Below are 27,234 nucleotides of genomic sequence, written 5' to 3'. Positions count from 1 at the left end.
TTTTTTTATTTCTAAAGACCTCGATCTGCCAAAGGCTTCTTGGCGCGAGAGCTACTAAACAGTCTATTTGTGTTGAGATAGCCTGGGCTGCCCTGTGAAATCTTTTATAAAGAGGTGGGTGAAGTTAAGAAACCTTCTCCCCCTAATCGGCCCTTCTTCGCTAATAGTGGAGGTTATTAGGAAGTGAAAATTAGTGATTGCATTGCAGCCAGAACTTCCTCCCTCGGGGATGCTGTCGGCCCAGTTGCCACTGGTCTGTGTTGTAGTGGATACAGACTCATCCCCTCGAAGGCTCCCAACCCCCTCCACGTGCCCTTTAAAAAAACCATAATCAGGATCTTCCATGCGCATAGATCCCGTTTCACACCTGTCAAACGGCCGGGGTAGCTTTTGATCTCAGCTCAATGCGCCATTCACAGACTTCCACCTCCGTGGGGCCATTTCCTCCCTTGCGGTCCTTTAAATACAGCCCAAATATTGTGCCACTTGCAAGTTTCCATTTAATGCAGAAGCTTTAGACAAAAAAATACGAGCATACACATTTTACACATGCGAAATTTGCACAAGTAAATAGGCCGGGCTTCCAGCAGTAGATTACTTTGTCATTTTCCCAAACAGTTATGAAGCAGAAGAACTCCATAATAGTCTGCTGGGGTGCAAACGAGGTGGTTGGAATACTGTCCTGAGGTGTACTGCTGGAAGCGCGGGCTATTTTCATCTCCTCGGATCTGTTTTCATTTCATCCAACACAATTAGAACAAAGTCCCTCTGTTTTAAAGATGCCTCGTATAAAGGCAGGCAAAGATGATTAGGGCCGGCTCCATTCTCTCAAGTAACAAGCGGCACTGAAAGAGATTACAAAAGCGATCGCTATTGTTAAAAAAAACATGCATTGACATAGCCAACAGGTCTCGCCTTTGGGACCTTATAAGTATTTAGTTATGCAGCACAATATCCTTGGTGCAATAACATCAACTGGCTAAAAACTTCTAAGGTCCCAAAGGCGAGACCTATTGGCTATGCCAATGCTGGTTAGGTCTTAGTCTCAGACAGCGCATCGGTCTGGTTGGTGAAGATTTCTCATCTTCGGGACATTAAGAAAGCTGAACCAAGAATCCATTCTGCCCATTGCTTACCATTGGCTTTGTAACTCACATTTGCTGGTTTTCTGTGTTTTTTTCGGCTCCCCTGTGGAGGGCCAAAGACATGAATGCTCACCGGCTTGCTTACTTAGAAAGTTTAATGTATTCTTCCACGAGTGTACACTATTCGTAATACGAGCCTTTAAAATTATGTTCTCTTGTCACATTTGCTGTGACAGCAAAGATAAAGGTCAAATGTCAGGAATAGTACAGCACAAAATGAAGCACATTTCTGGTAATTCTGAAGTGTGCGGGAAACTATTATTTTTTATTAACAAAATAAATCAATGCCCTAGGTGATTACATTTACACATTGTTTGTGCGCGGTGTAGTTTCATCAGTAAAACAGTATGCCTGTGCAAATTTAAGTCATTTCAATTGAAAATATGTTGTCTGTAATGGCGGTGCTAAAGCTACCACACCATTTATACGACACTTTAAAACTGCACCTTGCACTTTAAGTAGCAACTTGTTCTTGCACTTACACATTTTTACACCAATTTGTATTTTTTGCTCTTCCCTGGTCAGCGTTCTAATTGCAGAAGGAGATTTGTCGCCATTTTGATCAAGCCAGCTAGAGGCGCCATTTTTAATCGCGCTAGTCGTCCACTTGCTCTTCAGCCACATTTAATGACGGTCGTAGCATCATTTAAGGACGTTCGTAGCGTGGACATGCTGAAGGCACACAAAAGGCAGGATGGTGTGCACCAGTCTGCGCCAGGACAGCGCCATGGGCCAGGACAGACTAAGGTGGGCTTTCCTATTCTGCAAAAAAGCTCTTGCATTACAGGGTAAGGGAGAACAGCAGTTGGCACTCCATAAAACATTAATGCATACTCACTTTCAAGTAATCTTCTGCCTACACAACATCCCTGACCTCCCCTTCAACCACCATTGTGTGAAGGCTAGCCTGGCACTTCTACTTGTCTACAGATCCACAGGTAATAGAGAAAAAGTTAGACCTGTTGACATTTAATCAAAGAGAAACAACCTGACACCACCTTCGCAACGTAAACCTGGCTACATGAGACCACAATGCTAGATGTTACTCCGACAGTTCCTCAGTTCTATCACCAGAAGAGACCGACAAACCGACAGGGAGGTCGTACCACCATCAGTGTTCAGCTGCACGATCTCAGAACTCGCAGTACCCAACTGCGAAGGAATATTCTTTATCCAGAAGCTCGGCCATCTTCCTACTAGCAGGGACAATCATGTATCATCCTCTGGGTAGCACAACATTTTAGCAAGCTTTACCTGAAGGGTTAGCCACCTAGGCCCTCAATTCCTCGAACTTCACTCAGAGAGGACCTGAACATTCATCGGAATTACACGCACTTGGAGCCACAAACTGATTACAAGATCTGGCCACTATCCCATTGGTACGGTCTCCCACTCTTGAGATGGATACTGATATAGCGCTTACAGCACTCTAAATCGTATGGGTGCAAAGTACACATGATGTAAACTCACTCACACGTATTTATCGTTTTCAGTGTTTCACAATGCATTAATACATGTTAAAATATCGTTGAAATGTGATGAACACATTTAAGTAGAATTGTGTGCATTAAAGAAATATAATTCCTTTATGTATAATGTGCAGGATGAAATTAAATGTGTGTAATGTGTGTTTAGTTTAAGTTACCCAACTTTTAGGCCTAAATTGCAAGTTGTTTTGAGTTTCGTTTCTCCTTGGCTGCTCAAGAATTAAAGGAATCCTTTTTGTGTTCGAAGACAGTATGTTCTCACCCTACTGCAGGTGCAGGAATTCGACCTTGTTATTCTTAGATTTAAGGAGATACCCGGAATGTCTTTGAAGATGGCTGCAAGGCGAGAAGGGGGGGGGGGGGACACCTTCCGTGTCTGGCCTGTCTGGGAACCAAGGCCACTGGGAAAGTCGATTTAATTAGAGCTGCTGTGGAAGCCTACTGAAAAGAGTTGAAATGGAAAGTTTCATATGATGTAGTGTAGGTTGAACATTGTCTTTTTGTATGATGCGCAGGGACAGATTAGACATACTTCTGCCAATTCTCGGAGGAGAAGGAGCATCTTAGAGCAAGCTCCATAGCTTTGAGCTATCAGACCCATTTTTACAGGAGTACTTCTTAGGAAGTCACACATTCAGACACCTTTGGGATATGATACAAGGGAGATAGGTAGGACTTTTAGAAGAGGGTAGGGAAAGATACCTTTGTTTCTTCTTGAATGAAAAGAGAATTGGACTCCGCTTCTATTCTTGGCTGCATTTTGATTTTGGAGTTAAATCATTATGTCTTCTGTGCCGAATTATATTCGTAGCCTCTGCGTTGATTATGTACCTATATACTCTGATATTGAGGTGTGTTAATATTAAACTATTTTTGGCCTTATAATAAATCCACAAAACTTAAGTTCGGAGTCTGTGGTTAGAGCATGTCTAAATTGAAGGTATAATCTTGAATTGTTTTCCTCCCCTCTACCACTTTTAGCAGGCAAATAAAAGACCAGCATCAGCATCGAATCTAGCAAGGGATAATAAGGAGTGAAGGTTGGCGTAATCAGTACCCTTCTGGGCCCTGTGTTTACGAACGTATCTTAGATGAGTGGGCACTCCTTTCTTACGTTACGTCAAGAGCTGCAGTATTTTCTATGGCACGGGGTGAAGCTCTAGAATGTGGCATTCACTCGTATTGCTTTAAAGGGCTTCTAGGAGCTGTGTAAAACAACAAGGGAATAGCATACTGACAGTAACATCTGCACATGGTGACGGAATTTAATTAATCTGAGAGAAATGAACACTAAAAATGTTTTGGATGAGGCAGAAAAGTCCTATGCTCAGTGCGGGTGTTCACCCTGCTGTTTTCCATTTCACTTGAGCGCAGACTCAAAGTAGACGGTCCTGAATATATACAAAACATACAGGGAACAAACATCTTCAAGCTCGACACGTTTGCTTAACGCAAAGAAAGATTAAGTTTGTACATTTTGGGTTATTTTGCTACTCCTGCCATCTAGTGGACATACGTATCAACGACCTTTTGGATTAGATTTAGCCTGAGAACTCAGTCCACATAAATGGAGTCTGACGTCTGGTCGGATTGTGGCCGCTTTACTCAAAGAAAAATATCCAGAGCCCAGTTGATAAACAAAGTTGGAGATAGTTTCCCATCGTAATTCTAACCAGTATACTCGTAGCTTAATATAGGTTGTGTTAATGTCCTTTAGCAATTCTCAAAACTTCCTGGTAATGTATATTTTTAGCAGTTTATGTAGCGCGAATTCAGCCAGGGGCGTTGGAGCTGTTCACACCAGTACGATCGCTGCCAGTGTCTTTATTGTGTAAAGAAAGACATCTGTGAGGTACTCCGCATTATTATCTGAACGTCGGTTATGAAGTTGTGCGGTTAAACTGATTAAGCAGCTACGTATACCATATGAAATCACTATTCATCATCAACAACTTTATTGCAGTCAATAGACCACTGTATGAGTGTCATAACTAAATTTTAACAATTACTTTATTAACCATCTTGCTTTCTCAAATTTGCGTGAAAATGCACCATTTGCAGACTTTTTTCAAAATTCAGGGGGTGAACCTCCCCAACCCAGACCTCCCTTATGACTGAGGCTCGCCTGCTGCTCTCGCCAGCAGACACTCATCCAGAAAGTTCATGCCTCATCACTTTCAAATGTCACCAGCCGCCACTAAGCAGCACACGAGACAGAGCAACATTGAAAATGTGAGAATGGGATACAGACGCACACTGTGAAAGAACTGTAACACATGCACTTGCGTCCTTCATTAAAAAGGAAGCACAAAAACATAAGGACAATAATGCATCAATGTTCAAGGGGATGCAAACTCATGACGTGGAAGGTAAAACCAACACCAGCCATCAAAAAGAAAGCAAGTAAACAAGAGTGACAGTGAGGCCAGCGAATGGTAAACAATGGGGGGGGGGGGCTCCAAGCCCAATGTAAGCTAACAAAATGCCTCAATTTAGAGAGATCTATAAACCGCAATAGCAAGTTATTCCATGTGCATCAGCAGGATGGCTGGTAGAACACGTGCTGTGGATTCCTCTCATGATATTCACCACATGCAGTCAAGGATTCAGCAGTGTGTGTTAAAGTAAATAAAGGGCCAAGCTGATGGTGTACTCCAAGCTCTTACCAACCAATGATCAAGGCATGTATGGTTTGGACTGCTGCTGAGCTTCCCCAAGAACGCTTGTCCCACCATGACAGAAGGAGATGATGGAGGTGTCCAGGCTGCACTATGCCAATTCATCTACAGTATACGTGTAATGCCGTTTGTTGCATGCATGTGTGCTCTTCGGCACGAGCAAAATTCCAATCCTGATCGGCAGCAACTAGCTGCTACTGCCAAGCTCACTTTACCACACATGCTCTGCATGTGAAGGACACTGGCACAATGATTACCATGTTTAGCGACTCATGGGAGGTGGAGTGGCATTGAAGTTAATGCACAGAGACCTGCATAAACCAGGTAGAGCTGCTGCTAGAAACTGCTGTGGAGCAGTTGATGGCAGCAGCAGGGTCCTGAAACAGAGGGTGACTGAGCTCTCGGACTCCGGGAAAGTGGCTTTTCTGAGGTTGGCTCCCACAAAAATGCCTCCTCAGTAGAGTCGATTTTACACTCAAGGGCGCTCTGGAATGTGGAAGTGTCAGAAACAAATGAGGATTTGGCCTCATTGGCATGCTGGTAATAAAAGAGGTGACTTAACTCAGCATAGTCACAGCCCCGCCAATGCTCATAAAGGCGCCATTTTCAGGGGTGTACAATTATATGAAATATCAAATTGTTCATGGGACTTTTGCTCAATAAAGTTATTTGTCCTGGAAAAAAATCCACTTGTCACTTTTGCGGTGAAGCAATGAGGTAAGATTATGGCAGCACTCCAACAGGGCACTGACAATAGTCTCCGATTGTCACATTAGGGTTTGTAGTCAAGGGCGGCTATAATTTGGTCACCTTTTCACAACTCTACATACAGTGGCATAAAATAGTTTGAAACTTTTAATGCGCACCCACAAAATTACATGTTTATGGGCGCGCACCAACTGGTGATGGAAAAGGTTGAAAGTTTACTCTTGACAAGGACAGGAGAAAAACTTTAGCCAAGGTGGAGAGAATAGGGCTGTAGGGAAAGTGAGTTTGCAATCATGCAGCAGATTCTCACGCCAGCTTATATACATGTGTATTTTAATCATCCTAAAATGAAACCCACATGAATTTGCAAGGTCACCCAAGTGTACTCCTGTAAACTCATGTGATTTTCTTGGTCATTGGTTTTTGCATATAACCAGTAGGCATCGGCTAACATGATATATGCCCCTGTTAAATTTTAAAAACCTTGGTTTAAGTATTTAAACTGGAACCACTTTCGGTACTGGAAGCTTTAGCTCATAGCATTTCCTTCGAGAGCTCATCCTAAAAGTACAGCTTCGCACAAAAAGTCCGGCTTCTCTCAGAGGAAATGTGCAAAGCATTTGCACATAACAGTAATAGGGTGAACACTACACAAGGACACCGGTTTTAGAAAAATATCCAATATTTATCTGTGTAAAACAAGACAGACTATAAAAATCCACAGAGTAAAGATAGAATATTGCAAGAATAGACTTAAAATACTGTTCCTTGGAGTAGATAGCGCTGTCTGTGGCTACCTGGTATCGTAAACAAAAATCCAGTTACGGGATAGCTACAGTGTCAAGAAGAACAGCAAAGAGTACCTTGGAATTGCAGGGTGTTGTGGACCAGGCGATTAGTAGCCTGGTGGGCATTTGTTCCAGAGGTCAGTGGAGAAGTTGTCGGGCTCTCGAAGTCACATGTTCCAGATTAAGCTCCATAAGGTTGAAGTCAGGAGCGCAGGCGTCAATGGAGTCTGTGCTGCGCAGAAGAACTGAGATATGCAGTGCCCACCGGTCACAGTGCAGGCAGCGGATAGGGGATTGTGTACGGTGTAGTCTGAGACCAGGGCTGTAGTATGAAGCAGGGCGATTCGTTGCCTTCCACAGGCCATGGTGCACACAGCAGCAGCATAGTTGCTGAAGGGCTGTTGCCGGTAGACCCAAGGTTGTGTTGGGAAGTGTGGCGATTCTTCGTGCAGTGCTCCACAGGTCCCAGTGCAAGCAGTGGTTGACGATACTGGAGTCAATGGCGCAGATGTTGGTGGACCAGGGCTGTGGTGTGGAATGGTGCGATGCTTCATGTACCTCACTAGCTGTGTCCAGAGGCCATGGTACAAGCAGCGTCGTCCAAGGCCAGGCAGCGATGTGAAGCGAAGTGATGCGGAGTGCAGTGCCCACAGGTCAGTGCAAGCAGCGGCTCGGTAACAGTATCAGGTGGCAACTCCGGGTAGACCAGGGCTGTGCTGTGAAGCAGGGCGATTATCCGCGGCCTTCTGGTCACAGAGCTGGCAGCGGAGTCTATGGTCTTGTAGTGGTTTTTCTTCTGTTGCAGCACAAACAGTTTTAAGTGCTGTTGGCAGATGAACTGGTGTTCTGAGACTTCCAACAGGAGACAAGCTCCACTTCAAGCCCCTGGAAAAACTCAGGAACTAAGTTGCAAAAAGTCCAGTCCAGTCCTTTAAATGCCCAAGATAGAAGCAGTATTTGCAGGCCAACCCAAAAAAGCAACACAACAGAGGGGCAGTACTCCTCTTGGCAGCTCTTCCAGCTCTTCTTGGCAGGTCCCTTAGTTCAAAAGATTTCTAAAGTTCTGAGGTTTTAGGTCTAATACTTGTACCCCTTTTTCCCTTTGAAGTCTTTGTTCAGAAAGTATCTCACTCATTAAAACTAGTTCTGTCCTTCCTGGTCCAGCCACACTACAGGGGTGGAAACCTCATTGTGCAGGTCAACCACAGCCTATTCAGGTGTTACTGACAACTCCCACCACTCTAGCCCAGGACGGCTCATCGGAATATGCAGGGCACACCTCAGCTCCCTTTGAGGGTCTAAAGCGAATGCGCAAACCAGCTCCTGTCAATGTAAAACAAGACATGGATTCCACAGGCAGGCAGAGGCACAGGATGGTTAAGCAAGAAAGTGCCTACAGACAAATATACCCCATGCAGAGGGGATAGGGGTTAGACAAATTATAGACAGAACGGCCACATGCAGTCCCGTCTGACTTCTTTTTGGATCTACTAGAACTAAGCCTTAGAAAGAACTCATATTCGAAGGGCATTTCTACCAAAACATTAAGGAAACTTCCATGGGGGCTGTTTACATCCCAAATTTTAAAATTCTCTTCATGGACAACATTGAGAAATCATTCTGACTGAAGGAAACCCATTTGACAATATATTAATGTAGAATAGATTAGATAATATTTTCCTCATCTGGAAGGGTGATGAGCCCTCAGGCAACATTTATAATTTGGTGCAATACTAACTGTTAAGGACTTACATTTACGTTTCAATTCAGTAGACAACACATCTTCTTAGACTGACTAATAAAGGACAATGCTGGGTGGAGATACACCACTTTATATCAGAAACCACCTGAACGCAACACTATTGGCATACTCTAGCTTTTATCCCAGAGCATTGAGGGACTCCAATATTCACAACTCTTGAGGATCTGCCAAATTTGCTTTTTTAAATAGTTATTTTTTTAGAGAAATAGAATTGCTTAAGACTAAACTTCTGGCCAGGGGTTATCAACGTAAACTTATTACTAAATCCATAAAAAGGGCCTGGTACAGTCCACGTGAGATACTCTCACCAAACACCAAGAGTAGCCTGGACAAAATGGTATGTGGTACCATATTTTCACCAATCTCCAACTCAAAAACATTAAACGCCATTGGCATATCTTAAATACAGATCAATTTAACGCCCACTATTTGCTTTTCAAAAAAGGCAAGACAATAAAGGAGCACCTAGTTAGGACATGACTTCCCGCTGTAAAGGCCCGCCAATTACACGATCTCTGGGGCTCCACACCCTTGGTCAGGTATTTCGAATGTGGTGGTTGCAGTGTATGCAAATATACAATTTAAGCAAAAGAGTTTGTAGATAACAGTGAGAACTTTAACAGAATTTTCGAACTGCAACATCGAGTGTTTATGTGATTTGTCCATGCAAATTGATTAATGTGGGACAAACTATGCAAAAAAACACATCAGAATTTGCCAACACAAGAGTTCAATAAGATGCAAAGAGTTGAATGCACCACAGGTGGAACACTTTCAAAACGTTGGGACACGAGAACATCAAATGACAGGTCGTGGAAATCCTAAAGACCCCTATGCAAAGGGGTTAAATTTACACCATTCTCAACAGAACTAAAGTGGATCCAGAGGACAGACCGCTTTCAGAAGGAGCTCAATCGGATTGAGGACTGGACCACTCAAATCTGATACCTGTATACTACTTTCCTTTTATTTCCTGCAGTGGTAGACCTTTTCTCTAAAAATAGACCAACTTCTATGTTTAATATGTTAGGATGTTTAAAAACCACGTTCATTTTGTTAATTGATAATCAGAAAGTTTGAAAACATTTGAAGATTTCTTCCATTTTGTTCTTTCCCTTCCTTTATCTACCTTCATTTGTGCTCACCAAATATTTCTGCAACTTTAAGGCCTTCAAAACAATTCTTCCATGATGGCCACTGCTGTCAAGCTAATTTGAGCAGTCACCTTTTCTACCTACCCGCTTGTCCTATTTCCATCACGTCTGCTGCGCATAAGCCTGCATTCCTACCGCTGATGGCACAGAACGCCTCTGACGTGCCCTCGATTGGGACTGCTTGCCTCACTAAGGTTTTACCATAAATCTAATTTGTGTATTACGGATTCAAACGCTTGTTAGAACCCAGTTTTCATAGATATCTATTCTCCCGCACACAGGAGTTTGTTGCTTTATACTAGACGTTCTCTTACCCATATTTCGTTGGCGATTCGACCGCAGTGACAATAGGTGTTTTATGGTTTATTTTCACTATATTTTCTTTAAATTAAAGTCATAGAAAATACTTAAATAAGCCCCTTTTAGGCTGAGGCTAGCGCAGCGCCCATGCGCTGCTCTAGGAGAGGGCCTCTTGGAATCACTCCAGACTTCGCAAAACTTGTGCATGTGGCTTTTTATTTTCCACACATTCTATTGGCCTTTGCGTGTGGCTTTCAAAAATGAAAGCACACAATTGGCCAAAGGCGGGTGCATGTCCCACATTCTGTAAACATTCACTCCCATGGCCTTTGGGTCTCGGGGCAAGCAGCGGCGTGCAGGGTGCCAGCTGCATTCCTCCCTTGTCGTGGATCATGTTACTAATTGGACACAGTGCGGTCGCCTTCACTTTAGCGGATGCACTTGTTTTGTTTGGGATATCTATTTTTTTCTTTTTCGCCAATCTCTCCATATTCTTTGGCATCCACTGCTTGCTGTGCTTTAGCTTGCGTCCTATAATAACTTGGAAGACCATTCCGGACTCTCCCTTAATGTATACTTTGGAAGAATCCGCCTTATCCCTGGGTGCTGAAGTGCAGACACTCGGCTCGCAGGCTGTACTTCGCTGTACACAAAAGGCAGGGGGAGGTGGGAGTGCCTTCAGGTGTTTGTCTCTTTTTACAAAGATGTTCTGCAGAGATAACTTTACTTTCTGAAACGATCAGATGCTCGTGTGGGGCAGGGAAGCGTGTGTGTGCTATCTTCAGCCCGCTTTTGATTTAATAGCTACCTTTACGCAGCACACAAACGTTAAATTACAGACAGAAGGAAATGAGAATAAAATGAAAATATTGTCGATATTAGCTGCTGATCGTTGTGTTTTTACAGTTGTTGCTTTAATGCCCAGATGACGGTTTTCTGGTGATGAACTGCGAATGCGGAGAAGATGGGGCTGCTTTTAGGACCTTACCAACAAATGAAGTATGAATATTCATGATGTATTCTCCTGCGGCGAGACGGCACTGTCTAAAAGACAGTGGGATAGTCATTAGTGCTACCTAGGCAGCGGGTTCTTGTGACACACGCATTGTTCAGGACTAGTACGCAAACCTCTTAATTACCACCTATGAGTCTGCAGCTGGCTGCCATGTCAGGTGGTACATCTTTGTGTCCCAAAGAGCAGACTGCAGGATGCCCATTGTCTCCTTGTAACCCGCCTCCAATAGAACGAGCCTGGGAGTGTGCATTTCAATTTAGTCTCATTTCATTTTTTTTGTTTTGTACGCTTTATCGCATATTGCATAACATCTCCAGTAAACCGGTGCTTATAAATATGTAAGAGCTTTGCTAGCGTTGCTTCTGCATCAGTTAAGTCAGTTCCTGCTGACTGTACGAGGCTGGTTGTGGGATCCATGCCTGTGGACATGAACATTTATTCAGGAAACATACCTACCATCATACTGGAGTCTCCTTTACCCCATGCAAAGTACAATGACCCCGTTTTACCCTGTGGCCCACCAAAGCCTTCCCTACCCTGTCACACCGCCCTCCCCGTGCCACCCACTGCAAATAAGACCCCAATCTCCCAGGTCACATTTATGTTGTACTTTTACAATTCCAGCTGTTGGCTTCATAACCTGTTCTGCATGTCTGTGTGTGCCCCCCTTCACCTGCTCTCCCCTCCATGTGCTGACCCCCTCCCTCATTCTTATAATACCACTATTTGCCATTTCTGAGAAGAGCAGTCCTAGGGCGTGTGTTAATGTACAGCTGTGTTGATGGGAAAAATGTCAGCATGCCTTCCGTATGTGCCAGCCTTATGTTTGCTGGAAGAAGTCTCTGGGAGGTCATCACTGTGCGTCATCCTTCCCAGGTAAAGACAACGGAGGCCACGTTTGCAGTGTGTCCTGTGCAGGTTAATATGCAATTACATGCGTCTTCAGTGGGCCTTTATATTGCCCTGGTTATATACTTGGTCTAGTGATTACCCCTTGCAAGTATGTGCTGGTATGTCAATGAGCCCCCCCACATGGTTGCCAATATGCCACTGTGACCCTTCCGTGTAGCGAATATCTTACAGGGATCCAAAGTCCCTTCATATTCTTATCAATAAGAGTTATCATCACGTCAGTGTTGGTAATATTGGGCAGTGACATTTCTGCCACATCAGTGACAAATGATTTGAAACCATATTTGTGTTGGTATAACTTTCTAAAAGCTGTCAGTCTAACCACTAACTATATTAGAACCAATATAATAGATACCATGTGCATTCTAGCCAACCCATACATGTGCAAAAATACATACAAATGTGTTGCAAGGAAAATCCTACTTTCTAAACAGGCTTTGGAAATAGCAAAAATAGTAATTGTATCGCTATTCAATCTCTGGCTGCACACTACCCAGGATTATATGCTGCATAGCTAAGCACTTATAAGGTCCCAAAGGCGAGACCTATTGGCCATGCCAATGCTTGTTCTTTCACTAATCTGTACTTGATGCCTTGCCACCCTCGTATATCAGTGGCTTCATTGCTATATGGTCTTCTCCTTGGGATTACCTCACACAGCCACACTTGCGTGCACTGGATATTATTACCGACTAAGGTATAATTGCTCAATTATTTCCATGCCCTGAAATCGGATCCCATGAATCACTTGTAACATTGATTGTTAACGCACAGACAGGATGTTGGTCTTGTTTTCCCAATACATGCCTGATTTTCCTAGACTGAATTCTATTGGAATCCAGAACACATCCTGCAGCGCCCATCATGATGTTTGGCCTATATAGTGTATTTGAACTCATTTGTCATCTTTTTTCTTTGCTTCCTTTTTTATTTCAGGTGGTTCTTAATTGCAAAGAATTTTCCACAGGCACGATCTAGAAGTGACCCGTTATGTTTTTTTACAACAATCTGTAATAACATACATGTTTAATGTAATACACCAATTGGTACCATATCAGGGGATTGAAACGCAGTCACTGACCGATTAAAACAATGTTTGGAATTATTTTCTCTGGGTGCAGTAGTGTTTTGTTTTTTGTATTAAGTGACTTGAGTCTAATATACAAATGTTAGTCACTGTTTATTATTTTGCCTGCATGTGTTTATAGGTTTTGTCTTGTCATTTTATACACAGCCGTTTTGTGTTCCTTGAAATTACTCAGGGGGGTAATTTGCATATTTTTTGGTTGAATTTATGTGTTGAAAATAAATACTTTAAGATTATCAGAAATATTCATGGTATTTATTACTGTATCAATGGTGATTACTTTTCTATCTTTGTTAAGGGACCCTTGTTCCCAAAAATACATCAGTACCCTTGGTCCCTTATAATCGTAGGGTTTCCCCCTCTCTGACACCACTTTCTAAAAGTGGAATTTTCAAACGCACAGTTTAAAAACACCTTTATTACAAGACTGGATATTAAATTCTGAGCTCAGGGAACCTAAACTCCATTTCTCTAGCTTTTCCCCAATTTAAAAGTTAGACTTTTAAAATGTTACAAGGCAGCTCCAATGATCACCTATGGGAAAGTCAACCTTTCAATAGAGAAAAACGAAATGCATAGTATTTCACTATCAGGACATGAAAAATACACCAGCACATGTCCTTTCACATACACTCCACCCTGCCCATGGAGCTACTTTGGGCCTACGTTAGGGGTGTCATGTTATAAAAGGGAAGGGTTAGACTTGGCAAGTCTGGGCACTTGCCAGGTCGGCATGGCAGTTTAGAACTGCATGCAGACACTGCAGTGACAGGTCTGAGACTTGAAAGACTTGTGGGTGGCACAGTCAGTGCTGCAGGCCCACTAGTAGCATTTGACCTGCTGGCCCTGGACACACGCAGTGCACTTTACTAGGGACTTACCAGTAAATCAATTATGCCAATCATGGAAAAACCAAATCGTAACATTTTACAGTAGGAGCACTTGCACCTTAGCAGAGACAGTAAATCAGCAAAAAAAAAAAAAAACGAAGTCCAGCAAACCATCAAAAACTGGAGGTCAGAAAGCAAAAAGACAGGGCAACATGCCAAAAGATGCCAGGTGTAACACCACCCTAGTAGATTAGGTTACATCTCTTTGGTCCTGGTGAATTACCACTGCACGAGTAGGCATGTGAAGACTATAATGAAACCCAATATTATTAAAACTTTGCAAGTTCCATCTGTTTAACCCTGAACAAGAGCACCCATGCAGAATGAAGGTGATTTTGTGGTCCTTAGATCATTTTAATCAGGTAACTAGTCTAATCTACTACTAGAAGCCTCCAATGCAGCGTCAAGGGCAACTGCCAGTGGCAAGGTTACTTACTGAACATCTGGCAGAGACAAGTTCTCCGAAAAAGAGCCCCTTCGAGGGGCTCATTGGGCAATGCCAATTCAGTGAGTGAGGGTCTACACATCTGTAAAGGGAGTCTCCTGTGACCTTGAAGTGGTCCTACAACCTTACCTTGGAAGAGAGGACCCAAGCTACGGAACTGCTCACTGAATAATTACGAATTGGAGGAGGTGTGCTGGACCATGAAAATTCCTCTTTTCCCTCTGTTCTTCTGGAGATTTTATACTAGCAAAGGAACAGCACAATAAACTAAAAATACTAAGTTTAACAAAGAAACCCAGATTTCCTAAAATAGTTCTGACAGAACCTACAAGTTTCTTTATAATAGGTCAGTTGTAACAGAGGTTCTGCACTGTTACTGGGGCACAGTGTAGATAGCCAGCCAGCTCCTACATGCTGAGGGTCAGCGTTACACAATCCTTCAAAGCTGGGTGCGGCCGAGCGGTTAAAAAACTGGATGTGGACAGCCTGGGGCCACTCCGACTGCCACTGAGGTGTAGCATGGTCATTCCAGACCAGGGATGAGGGGCATGGCCAATGGGCTACTCTGGCAACTAGGATGGAGCCAATCCCATTGACTCACTGCAACTGGTGCTGCCTTGACCTTCTGCAGCATGAAGGTGTGCCAGTTCGGCATGACCTTTTTCTAGGACCAATCACAGTAAAACGAAGGATGGTAGCACTATACAGTGGTCTGTTACCCACCTGGCTTGAGCCAGGCCCCTTCCTCAAGCATCACCAAGCAGATTGTTCAGGGACATTCAGGGACAGTCAGTGGCAAAGAGTGGTCTGGAAAGGTTTCTTGGAGCAGCTGGGTCAGAAGGAGCAATACACCATCTACTGATGAATGCCACCAGCGCAGGCCCTGATCGGCGCAGACAGAGGCTCTGCCCAGCACAAGCTGCATTGCCCACACGTGTGGGGAGTCACAAAGTGTGCAGCAGGACCAACCAGTGCTTTAACACCTACCTCCAACCAAGGAAAAGAAACCCTAAAAAAGGGGAAACATGAGAAATCTGCCAGAAGAGGCTGAAACAATACCTCCAAAAATAGTGCATAGGAACAAGAGTTTACTGCTGCATCACAAGTGACACCACATGTGGCATGTAAAGCACCACAGGAAGGCAGAACTGACAACCATGTCCTAGACCAGCATCAGGAAGATAAAACAAGTGGCAGAGGGACATGGCTGACTAACTTCCCCCACCACAATGATTAAAAAAAGGTGAGGACACAGGGGTGTAGTTCATCAGTACTGAAATACCTGATCCCATGTCAGCCGGGTGTCAGGCAAGAGGATGGCCATATTGCATGGTTGAACAAAATGCCGAACAGTGAGGACAAGGAGTTGGAAACAATCCTAACAAAGGTCTCTGCTCACCTAACCCCATTCAAACTAGCAAGTCACGTTAAAGACAGCTGAGCCACCTTGGGAGACAGCCTCGGAACCACCAGCAAGGACCCAGTACCCCATCCACAACGGGTGCCGAAACTGCGATCTAGACCCTAACCACCTAGATTTCAGGTGAGAACAGAGCAAGACATGCTCCAAGTAAGGGGAAAACAACCTTTTTTGCCCAGGTATGTCAGAATAGGGACAAGGTGGAGACGCAAAAGCAGACATGCATTGGCCCGGCCTGGAGGCCATTAATGCTCAGACGATCCACCTGAGTGCACAAGAACAGGCTACCATATAACACTGAAGACTACAAGGAGTACAACAAAGACTTAATGTCATACGCAAACCACAGAGGAAGGGGGAAGATAAAACCCTCCCCCTTAAGTGAGGCGCCAAACAGAAGTGGCTAGCCAACCCCTGTTCAACAAAGGGGTGTCTGCCAATGTCATGGTCTTTCAGGAATACTGTAAATAAAACCCTAAACCACCCCTTGCACCCACACAGATGAAGATCGTGTAGGAAGGGAACAGGCCGCGCTCCCTCGCAGGAGTGATGAAGGTAGGAATAAAGGACAATGTCCAAAATCAAGCTGAAGATCTAGGGCTTGAGTTCTTTGCCAAGTGAATACACTACTCCAAGACTTCAACTGTTCAGAGGGCTTGTAGCCTGAAAGGTACAATGGCCAAACTGCACATTGACTGCCAACAGACCCTCAGGCACCAGTGGGTGCAATTCCATCCCTGCATGCTGACTTAGGAAGAGCTTTGAAAATTGGTACTGCAAATATTGATTGAAAGGGTATCTTGCCCCAACCCATAGGTGACTTCCACAGTGTTTGCTCCAAAGTCAAAGCAAATGGGGGCCATAATACAGTGATGGGTTCTACAATCCGGTTCCACAATGGACGTCATAATAGGCAAACTAAAGGATGCTTGTGATTCTTTAAGCCATATCTGAATACTTGGCGCCACCAGCTGGAGCTCAACACAGCTAGCCGGTACATCCAGAAGTAGTTTCTTCATGAGGGAGTGGGAGCGTTGCCCCCCGCCAGCTGCACTAAATCAATGTGAACAATAAAATGGCAATGAAGATTTAATTGCCTTTTTATTTCTCAGAAGGTGCGCCACTGCCATCAGCCTGCCCTGGAGCTGGGAGATAGGAGGGTCATGACTTCTGCTGCAGTGGCTGACCAGATCCTGGAAAGTGCGCAAGTCAGTTTGGACAGCTGTCGTGCGCCAGCCAAACGGACGTGCACTCAAACTCACCACCCAGTTGTCAGACAACCCGGTGGACACTAAACAGGCCTAATTGAGAGCCTAGCCAGCCCGCTCCATCCAATCCAGACACTGCTCTCATGCTGGTTAACAGCATGAGAGAAGCATCTGAATTGTTTAGGGAAGTTAGCTCTTCCACTCGTGTCCAAGGTCATAGACTGCAAATGACAGAGGATGCAGCCCAGGTATGTAACATTTATATCCGAAAGAAACAGTTATAGATTTACCTTAGAATTACCGCCAGGCATCAGACTGGATACGAAACTTTAGTCAGCAGTGCCCCTGCACGTCAAAAGGTGGCTTCGGTCAGCTCCGCATTAGTCGTTGGCGTCGTGGTCACCGGGATGACGTTGTGGTAGCTACATAGACTCCGCCCTCACACGCTGGCGTCAGTTCTTTCTTTTTCCACACCAGCCACAGCAGATCCGCAGAGAGCAGCACCTCCAGTCACTTTGACTTTTTGCCGACTTTTGTTGACACAGTTTGAGTCTTCAACTCCTGGTGCACATCAGGGATGCCCAGCTTTAAGGCTTGCGGTTGCTGTAGCCGACTGACTGATTCACACTGCATGTGCCTGTTTTGCTTGGAGCGTGACCATGACCCGAAGTCGTGCTTCGACTGGCGGACCATGAATCCAAAGTCTTTGCGGGAGCTGTCCCAAAACCTTCGAGGCCCGGCTGTCGGCTCCACACCATTTGAGGTCCCAGAGGTCGTCAAGGGACCAGTCGCGAAGTCATCATTCTTCTTCCAAGTCTTCGCACTCGAGGTTAGGTAAGTCGAAGCACAAGAAGTCGAAGAAGCATGGTCACTATTAGACTTCTTCCCGTCAGTCGGCCGACAATGGATGCAGGTGGTGCCCCTCCCATGGCTCCACGTGAGGAGCCCAAAGGGTCGACTCCAGGTTTCCCTCCCTTCCCGGGACCCAGAGCCGCCCCTGTCCAACTTCTCCAATTTTATGAAGCGATGCATGCCATCTTTGGGCAGCCAGACTCCGCTGGTGCTCCTTCGGGCCCTGCAGATTCACCTGGGGGCCCTGGGCCTTTGACGCCAGTGGAACTGGCACCACATGGTCCCCTTGGATCCGGATCGGCACCAGTCGACCTCATTACACCTCCCCTGGCGCCGCATCCACTGGCACCACATCCGCAGCGGACACCGGTTGCATCCCCAGCCAGCATCGACCCCGGCCTCCACCTCGAGGTAAACACGGAGGCGGACCAGCGTCTACAGACACTGGATCTGGCACCAACTGGTACTTGTGCCCCTGCTCTACCCTGGCTCAGAGACCAGATTGGCAGCCAGGAGGGTGAGGAGGACTGGGAGGGGTGTGGAGACCCTCTAACTGACCAGTTGGGCTATGAACCGGACTGGGGAAGAGGAACTGGAGGAAGCCAGTGGTCTGGATAAATCACCAGACCTTGGCATGTTGTCTCCTCCTACCGTGGCTATGGAGGAGGTAGCTTCTTGTGCTGTGGTGTTGGGTAGGGTGGCAGAGGCTCTCAAACTTGAGCTACCTACAGTAACAGTCAAGACTAACTTGACAGAGGTGCTTCAACCGGCAGCAAGCTCCTGCTACCGTTCAATTAAGCCCTCACCGTCACCCTTTTGGGCACCTGGTCCAGTCCCAACACAGGGGCTCCTGTGGATAGGATGGTTGCCAGACGCCACTGCCTGGCTCCAGGTGACCCCACTTTCCTCTCCCAACACCCCACCCCTGAGAGCTTGGTGGTCCAAGCCTCCACCACCAAAAGCGCATTCCCTAACGCACCACCTGATAGGGAATCCAAAAAGCTGGACCATCTTGAGAAGAGGTTTCCTTCCTCCAGCTTGGGACTGTGGTTGGTAAACACCACGTCTTTTGGGCCGTTACACCCACTCTTTGTGGGATATGGTGGCGCAAGTGCTGCATCAGTGCCTGGATGAGGCCCAGGCCAAACTCTCCCATGCAGTTACCAAAGGGAAAGACGCAGCGAAGTTCAACATCCACTGTGGGCTGGATACTGCCGACTCACTAGGCAGGACGATTTTCATGTCAGTAGCCCTTTGACGCTACGCCTGGTTGAGGTTGACTGGTTTTTCATGGGATGTCCAATCCACTCTTATGGACAGGCCCTTTGATGGCAGTTGCCTATTCGGCGACAAGGCAGACCATGCGCTGGAGCGCTTTAAGGACTCCAGGGCTACGGCCAGGTTCTTGGGTCTCTCCACCTCCCACCCTGCCTTTCGCCCCTTTCATGGCTACGGAAGGGGTGCCATGCACTGTACCGCCCAGAGCCACAGGCCAGCTCAAGCTGTTCAGCCCCTGCGCGGCCAGGATGTGGGAACCACCGCCATGGTTCTGAGACCAGTGGGTGGGCCAGTCCACCACAGCCCCCTCTGCAGCAAACCTCCTAGTCAGACCTTTCAAGGCCACCAAACGCCAGTGGGTGGCAGGATTCGCCATCACCTCCCCCACTGGTGCACCATCACGTCAAACAGGTGGGTTTTGCAATAGTCCTAAGGGGCTACTCTGGCCCCTTCTACACTACCCCTCCATCCATGCTACCTCAGTACCATTGCATGTCAGAGAATCACCTGTTCCTTCTCCAATAGGAAGTTTCGGCACCCTTTGCCAAGGGAGCCATCGAGCGTGTTTCTGTCCCAGAAGTAGATCATGGTTGCTATTCCCATTACTTTCTGGTGCCCAAGAAGATCAAAGGCCTGCGTCCTATCTTGGATCTCAGGAACGTAAACCGCTTCCTCCGGAAGGAGAAGTTCAAAATGTTGACGCTCACTCATGTCCTGTCTGCCCTCGACCCTGGAGACTGGATGATAGCATTGGACTTGCAGGACGCCTATTTTCACATCCCCGTCCTGCCAACCCACCAGCGTTACCTGCGGTTCATGGTAGGCCACAAGCATTTTCAGTTTACCATGCTCCCCTTTGGCCTTACCACTGCCCCTCAGGTGTTCACAAAAGTTATGGCGGTGGTCGTAGCTCATCTGCAGATCAGGGGTTCCAGTCTTCCCCTATCTCAATGACTGGCTGTTGAAGGCAGGCTCACCCCAGGCTGTCGTCTCCCACCTCCAGACTATGGCCAAAGTCCAGTATTTGCTGGGATTCCCCATCAACCTGCCGAGGTTACACCCGACTACCTCTCAGAAGCGCCTCTTCATCGGAGTGGTTCTTGACACAACAGTTTCAGGTCTATCCTCCTGAACAGCAAGTCCGGGCTATTCTGGCTATGACTCCGATCTTTCAGCATCTATCCCGGGTTTCAGGCAGGCTGACCCTCAGGCTACTGGGCCTGATGGCTTTCTGCATCCTTCTGGTGGACCATGCCATATGGCATTTTCAGGCTCTGCATTGGGACCTGAAGTTCCAGTGGGCTCAACATCTGGGGAACCTGTCCGATTGCATCCAGATCTCGGAGGGCACTGCACACCAATTGCAGTGGTGGCTAACAAACCAGGATTGGGTCGACAGCAGATCCCTCTCCCTTCCCCAACCGGAATTCACAGTGGTGACCGATGCATTACTTCTGGGATGGAGCAGCCACAAGGGGGAGGCGGAGATCAGAGGCCTCTGGTCTTCGGCAGAGACCAAGCTCCACATCAACATTCTGGAGATTCGGGTGATAAGTCTGGCTCTCAAAACATTCCTTCCCTCTGTCCAGGGAAGAGTAGTGCAGGTGTTCACGGACAACACCACCACCATGTGGTACTGCAACAAACAAGTCAAGGTGGGGTTGTGGACCTTATGTCAGGAGGCCCTCCACCTCTGGACATGGCTGGAACATCAGGGCATATCCCTGGTGGGTCAACACCTGGCAGGTTCCTTGAACACCAGAGCAAATTAACTCAGCCGCAGGTGCATGATGGATCACGAATGGCGTCTTCACTCAGGTGGTGCAAGGTCTTTCGATAGTGGGGAGAGCCTTGGATCTATTTGCCACAGAAGAGAATGCACAATGTCAAATTCTGTGCGTTGGAATTTCCAAGGCGGCACTCGCTAGGAGATGCTTTTCGTCACGAATGGAGTTGCGGTCTACTATACGCCTTTCCACCTATACCACTTCTGCCCAGAGTGCTGAAGATCAAGCGCGACCGGACCCAAATCATTCTTGTGGCTCCAGATTGGGCACGAAGAGTCTGGTAACCCGAACTGCTACACATGGCCATCGATGCTCTGATCAGACTGCCTCTTCGGGAGGATCTACTGTCACAGCAGCAGGGGACAGGCCTTCACCCGAACCTGTTCAGCCTCCACCTTCTTGCGTGGAGATTGAGCAGTGGCAGTTGACATTGTTTGCCCTACATCTCGAAGTCTGCGATGTTACCTTGGCTGCCACGCGTCCCTCCACTAAGACAGTATACGCCTGCAGATTGAACAAATTTGTGGCATGGTGCACAACAAAGGCTGTGGACCCCCCTCTCCACCCCTCTTTCTGAGGTTCTCTTGTTTCTCCTTTCTTTGGCCCAGCAGGGCTCTGCTCTGGGCACTCTAAAGGACTACCTCTCGGCCATTTCAGCCTTCCATAGGCTTCCTTGTCAGCCTTCTCTTTTCAAGGCCCCCGTTATAAATCGCTTCCTTAAGGCCATTACTCATCTTTTTCCTCCTGTTCACTTCGTAATGCCCCAGTTGGACTTGAACTTGGTTCTTACATATCTAAAGTGCGCTTCCTTTGAGCCGCTATATAACTGTCCTCTCAGGCTTCTGACCTTAAAAATTGCTTTTCTGGTGGCCATCACTTCTGCGTGCAGGGTGAGTGAGCTCCAGGCACTTTCTTCTAAGCCTCCTTTTCTGACTTCACAAGACCTGCTACCTGGCAGCCACAGCCTGTATAGGGTGTGCCACCGCGCGGTGACGTGGGGAGGGGCAGGGTGGGGGGGTGGGGTTGTAAAATGCACCATACGGACGATTTCAGGTGAGTAACAAAAAAAATTAAACAAATTTTGTTGCGCACGCTGCATCGCATTTGGCTATGCAGCGCGCACAACGAAATTCATTTTATTTATTTTTTTAGTTACCTGAAATCGCCCGTATGCTGCATTTTACAGGCCCCCACCCTGCCCCTCCCCCTCCCCCCCCCCCCCCACCCGGTGGCAAGCCCTATATGGGCCATGGCTGCTGCCTGGACAGCCAAGTCCGGGGAGACTTCTTTGGCTGTTCTGTTCTCCAGGACTTCCTGGTGTGAGCTTAGTTTGCAGACCCACCTCTGGGGTTGGTATTGCTGGGGTATCTATTCTAAGGTAAGGAATCTAACTTTTTCAGATGAAAGAGTTACTTACCTTTGGTAACGATATTCTGTAAGAAACATAGGTTATAGATTCCTTACCGCCCCATCCATCATCCTCATTCTACGAACTGACTTCGAGGGTTAAGGACTTCCTTTCAGGGCCCTAGTTTATTGCACCAGTGGTCAGTTTCTTAAATGGCTCTGCACTTCTGATGTGGAAAGTTGTGTACAGAACTGACGTCAGTGCATGAGGGTGGCGTCTAAGTAGCTACTGCAACTTCATCCCGGCAACCACGACTAACGCGGAGCCGACAGATGCCACCTTTCGACACGCAGGGGTACTGCTGACTAAATACTTTCTGGATCCACTCTGACGCCTGGGAGAAATTCTACGGTAAGGAATCTATAACTAACCTATGTTTCTTACAGCTATATCATTACCGACGGTAACTAACTTGTTCTTTAGTGCAATGCATGCCAGTGATTTAGTGTTTGTTTCTTTTGCACATTTGTGTTATTTATGTCTTTTGGTAAGCGGTAGGGCACTTAGATCACCTCCCCACATAACGGGGTACATCACCACTTTCTCTGCTTACCTCGGACTTGATAGATACCTGGGGGCCAGGAACAGCTGATGCTCTAAACAATGTGGACCACTGAGGCCACTCCGTTAACACCAAGTTGTAGTGTTATTCCCTTACTGGGAATAAGGGGGCAGCTTCGCCGAAACACTGAACACATGCCAACACCATGAGCAGATTTGAGAGAAAATGAAGACTAAGGCATCTGAAAGGCTTTTTATTTAATTCCTTTACTGGATGAATTGCACCGAGAAAAAAAAAAAATCATACAAGGGAATATCATTCTCAAGTATCAGCAAGCTGAAGTGTGACAATCTTGGTCTAACATCACAGGGATTACATTTGTTAGCAGGGGACAGTTTGACAGACCTTCCAACTAAGCTGGCCTTCTCCTAAAACTGCAACAAAAAATAAAAAGTGAACAAAAAACCCAGGTCAGAATCAAATTGCTACAGTAAAACAGTGCAAGTCCTCCAGTGTGACGTGCTAGATTGTGTTAATACACACCTTCAACGTCCAGTCCAACCTGCAGTATCTTCAGCACAATACGAATTTTCTTAATGTGTGTGGGTGTTTGAGGGTTTATCGACAAGATATCAAATGTGCAATTTCTACCCATTGTATTAACTCATACAACCTTGCAAGCCCACACTTAGTGAAACATAAGCAGAAGGTAGAAATTGAGGTAAATGTGAGGCAACTAAACAGAATGGTTGTAATGTAAAATAAATGACCAACATATTTGCAACATTAAGCGCTCCAAGTTGAGTTTAATCAAGCACTGGAAAAAGTGACCCGAATTACATGTCAATGAGAGAAAAGCACTTTGAAGTTAAGCAGGCTTGCAGAGAGGGTAATTGCAAAAATGTTGTAAGAAACTGGATTAATGTTGGAGAGGGTGAGAATCCAATTTAAAGAATAATCACAATCATTGTGCGAGTGAAGCACAAAAGTCACTAAAAAAACAAATAACTGCCTAACACTCTGGCAGCTTGACTCAAAAGCAGTTATGCTTAAGTTACAGGCAAAGTGTAAAATATTTGTTCAGAACTTAATAGGACTTTATGAAAGTGAGTTCACACCTGTTGCCCTGTTTTATGAAAAAACAAGGATATTTTGAATTCACTTGCATAAGATGTCCAGGCCAGTCAGAAGCTTTAGTGGCATCCAGTGCAAAAGTGTGTTGACCTGACCCAGAGACCTTGGTTCCAATCTCAGCTTGGCCAAACTATCTGTGCAATTACTTTCCTTCACATTCCTCTTTCTGTGAACACCACGTTTGATAGAATCTTGAAAATAATTCAAATCAGGAGGCACACTGTCCAAAACCCGTTTTACTATATGGTTTAATAGGCCATAATGACATTCCATTTATAGTAACCATAAAGTCTCTCTTTCGGAGGTCATGACAATCACCCGGCCTCTTCGATCACTAACAATGGTCACTGGGGAAGAAAGGGAATGAATGACACCCATCCGGGTCCTAAATTGCACAATTCGTAATTAGGAAACCTGGTTTCAATTACAGCTTCACTAAACTATAACCCAAGCAATTACCTTTCTTCACTGCGCCTACTTTTCCATGATCACATGTGTACATTGAAATAACGCAGTTAAGCATGCAGTCACAAGTCTCTTATATAGGTTTCAATACACCATAACATTACGCCTGAGGCTTCTATAGAAGAAAAAACAACCGACTAGTCTCGAGCCATTAATAATGCTCTCAATCAGTAAATGGGTATCACTTTCATGTTGCGGACTATGATCAATGTCCCATCCTATGGGACATGCTGCACATGCCCACAGTTTTAGGAAATAGTGCACTGCAAGGCCTCTGCAAGGAGCAAGGCCTGGGAAAAATGTAACCCACCTGAACAGCACTGTTTCACAATATATGATCTGAGATACCTATAGTCCTGAAGAATACGTTTGACCCCAGAGGGCAATATTTGAGCCCCCACACATTTACTGATAAGCAGGATCTGGTGCTCAACCCTGGTGGAAGTGAGACCAGTAGAAACCGATTTTAGGCACACAATTTTACAATAGAACTTATGGTTTAACAAAAGGAGAATGCCATTTCGAGGGGGCATAGCCTGGTCCAAACTAGGCAACCCATAAGTAGGAGACTGTACAAACAGCACGCTTTAACACTCTTAGATGCTTCCCAATGCCAAGCCATCAGACCACTAATGAAGCATGCCAAACTCCTGGCGCTGTGAAGCTCGGTGTAAAACTTTCTACTACTTAAAAAGGCCACATTTGGATTGAAAATGCTCGTTTAATGCATAACGTGAGAACTTTCACAACACAACGGAACAAAGTTTAATTTATTTTATCTGTAACACAAGCAGTTGTGGAGGAGGATTACAACACTGTCAGAAAGCTAGGAAATAATTTCCGGTGGGGGGGGGGGGGGCTGATTATTTAAGCAAAAGGCAGAGTGGAGCTGCAGGGGCTCTAAGCGGGGGTGAAAACCATCAAAGCCTCATTAACAAGCAAAAGGTCTTTTAAAGACCTGTGAAGTACTTGGGTGCGGCTGTGTGTGTACCCGGGAAGCTGTCTCATCCCGGGCTGCCACACGAAGGGGGGCTGAAGTCCTTTGAGTCCAATGGGCGTTGCGCGCCTGCCCAACATGTTATTTTGAGGCCAAAAAGGGTGTGTGAAAAAGCAAAATTATAAACCCCACTCGCTCCTGACTGTTTCTTGCACGCAATCACGTGTTAACTGCCCAGCCGGGTGAGGGGGGGCAAAAGCATCTCAATCAATAGGCGCCTGTCCCTGCGAATGGCTTCAAATAATCGCTCAGTGGAAATTTGACAGGGTACAAACTTGACTATTTACCAGCCCAATGCGAGCAGCAGGAAGGTGGACGAGTCTTGAGATGCGGGGATAAAACGACGAGCAGGCGCCGCGCCTCCCGAGGGGAGTTTCTACGGATGTAGGTGGGGCGGGTGCATCAGCCAGGTGATACGACCTGCCTTGAATTAGGTGCTACCCAGAGAGCCGCCAGTGTACAACGGATATACTGGGAAAAGCAACACATTAACAAAGAACCTGGCCTGTCAGCTAACCATCACTGTAAAATTACTTAAAAATTATTAAATTGCTGTAGTAAATGGTTCAACTTGACCCTATTTGAGAGAGTCGGTTTGGTGGAAGTGGAGTCCCAACACTTTACTCCTGCTGGCCAATCAGTAGACAAACTCCCTGACCAAAGTGCAGGCATCCCCTTAACTGGGCAAGTTAAAAAGAACTTAACTGACCGTCCCCTAAAATCTCTTCTAGGCAAATCCCACCGTGATAAAGTTCTCCCCCCCCCTGCCCGCCCGGGAAGCGCTCACCTGCAGCAGCCCGGGTCCGGGTGTTGCAGCACAGCAGCGCCACCCACAGGAGCAGTCGCTCCTTCCAGCTCCAGCCCATGTTGCAAGCGAGATAGCGGTGGCGAGCGGGAGGGGTGCGACCACAACCAGCAGCTCAGCAAGCTGGACAAAAAAATAACCTGTACATTCTGCCAGAACGGGTTTAAATAGATACGCGAGCGCGTTTGTAATGGGCGGGCATGGAATGTGGGCGGGGCGCGGAGAGGCCCCTCCCACTGGCTCACCTTCCACCTGCAGCAGCCGCGCGGGCATGGTGTCCAGAAGTAAAGTACCCGCAGTCAAACGGGCTGCTCAGAGCCTCCTCCAAACCATTAATTCTGAACCCCTTCTGCTCTGTTGCCAACACTTAAAGGCCCCCCCTTGCCGCAGAGCGGCTTCTAAACATCGCATCAGCTGCATTATCACCTCCTCGCTTTTTTGTGAGGACGCATAACCTAAGCACTTTCTTTCCTTTGCCACATTACCCATCCCATTATATCAGATGAAGTAAAGGCGTACTTACCAGGTCACAGAATGTCACAGGCTGTTTCCAATCTCGCCGTTCTTTTTTTCTCCCTTTGTGACTGAAAATGACTGCGGAATACACTTCAGGCAAGAAAAAAGGTACAAGTGCGAAGTGACCGACATAACGAATCCAGAGCTGCTCGGTGAGTGTGCGCGCGCGCAACGGCGCCTCCTGCTTTTATTAAGCGAAACATAAAAACGTTTGTGGCAGGTTTCATACAGTTGGCTCTGCTGTCTCTCTGCTGCACAATGTTATATTATTTTAATTAGGCAACTCTTACGAGGACACTTTCTTAAAATAATTAGCGGCGAGGGGTAGGCTTCACCGTGCCCTCCTTAAGAGCTCTTTTTTTTTTTAATGTAATGTCACTTGAAATAGTGATATCTGAATTTCCAAACGTGTTCCTGAGTTGACACGCACAACAATAATCACTTCAGACATGACATGCTCATCTCTGTCTGAGCGGGCACCTAGTGACCCC

The 27,234-nt window shown here is 46.2% G+C and overlaps 1 protein-coding gene across 3 annotated transcripts in view; it reads right to left on the bottom strand.

The window, feature by feature from the left end:
• Window positions 1-26,358, bottom strand: part of LOC146861849 (low-density lipoprotein receptor-related protein 2-like) — an 837,432-nt gene extending 811,074 nt beyond the window's left edge. For all 3 annotated transcript variants that reach the window (XM_085641010.1, XM_085641012.1, XM_085641011.1), the window contains exon 1: window positions 26,210-26,358. In XM_085641010.1, the coding sequence (XP_085497136.1) occupies window positions 26,210-26,288 (79 nt within the window). In that variant the 5' untranslated portion in view covers window positions 26,289-26,358. The remainder of the gene's footprint in view (window positions 1-26,209) is intronic.
• Window positions 26,359-27,234: the final 876 nt, after the last annotated feature.

The sequence above is a fragment of the Triturus cristatus genome, chromosome 2_2 (genome assembly GCF_964204655.1).
Source record: "Triturus cristatus chromosome 2_2, aTriCri1.1, whole genome shotgun sequence".
Taxonomy (NCBI): Eukaryota; Metazoa; Chordata; class Amphibia; order Caudata; family Salamandridae; genus Triturus; species Triturus cristatus.
The sequence above is the reverse complement of the archived record's forward strand: the minus strand, read 5'-3'. Positions and strand labels throughout refer to the sequence as shown.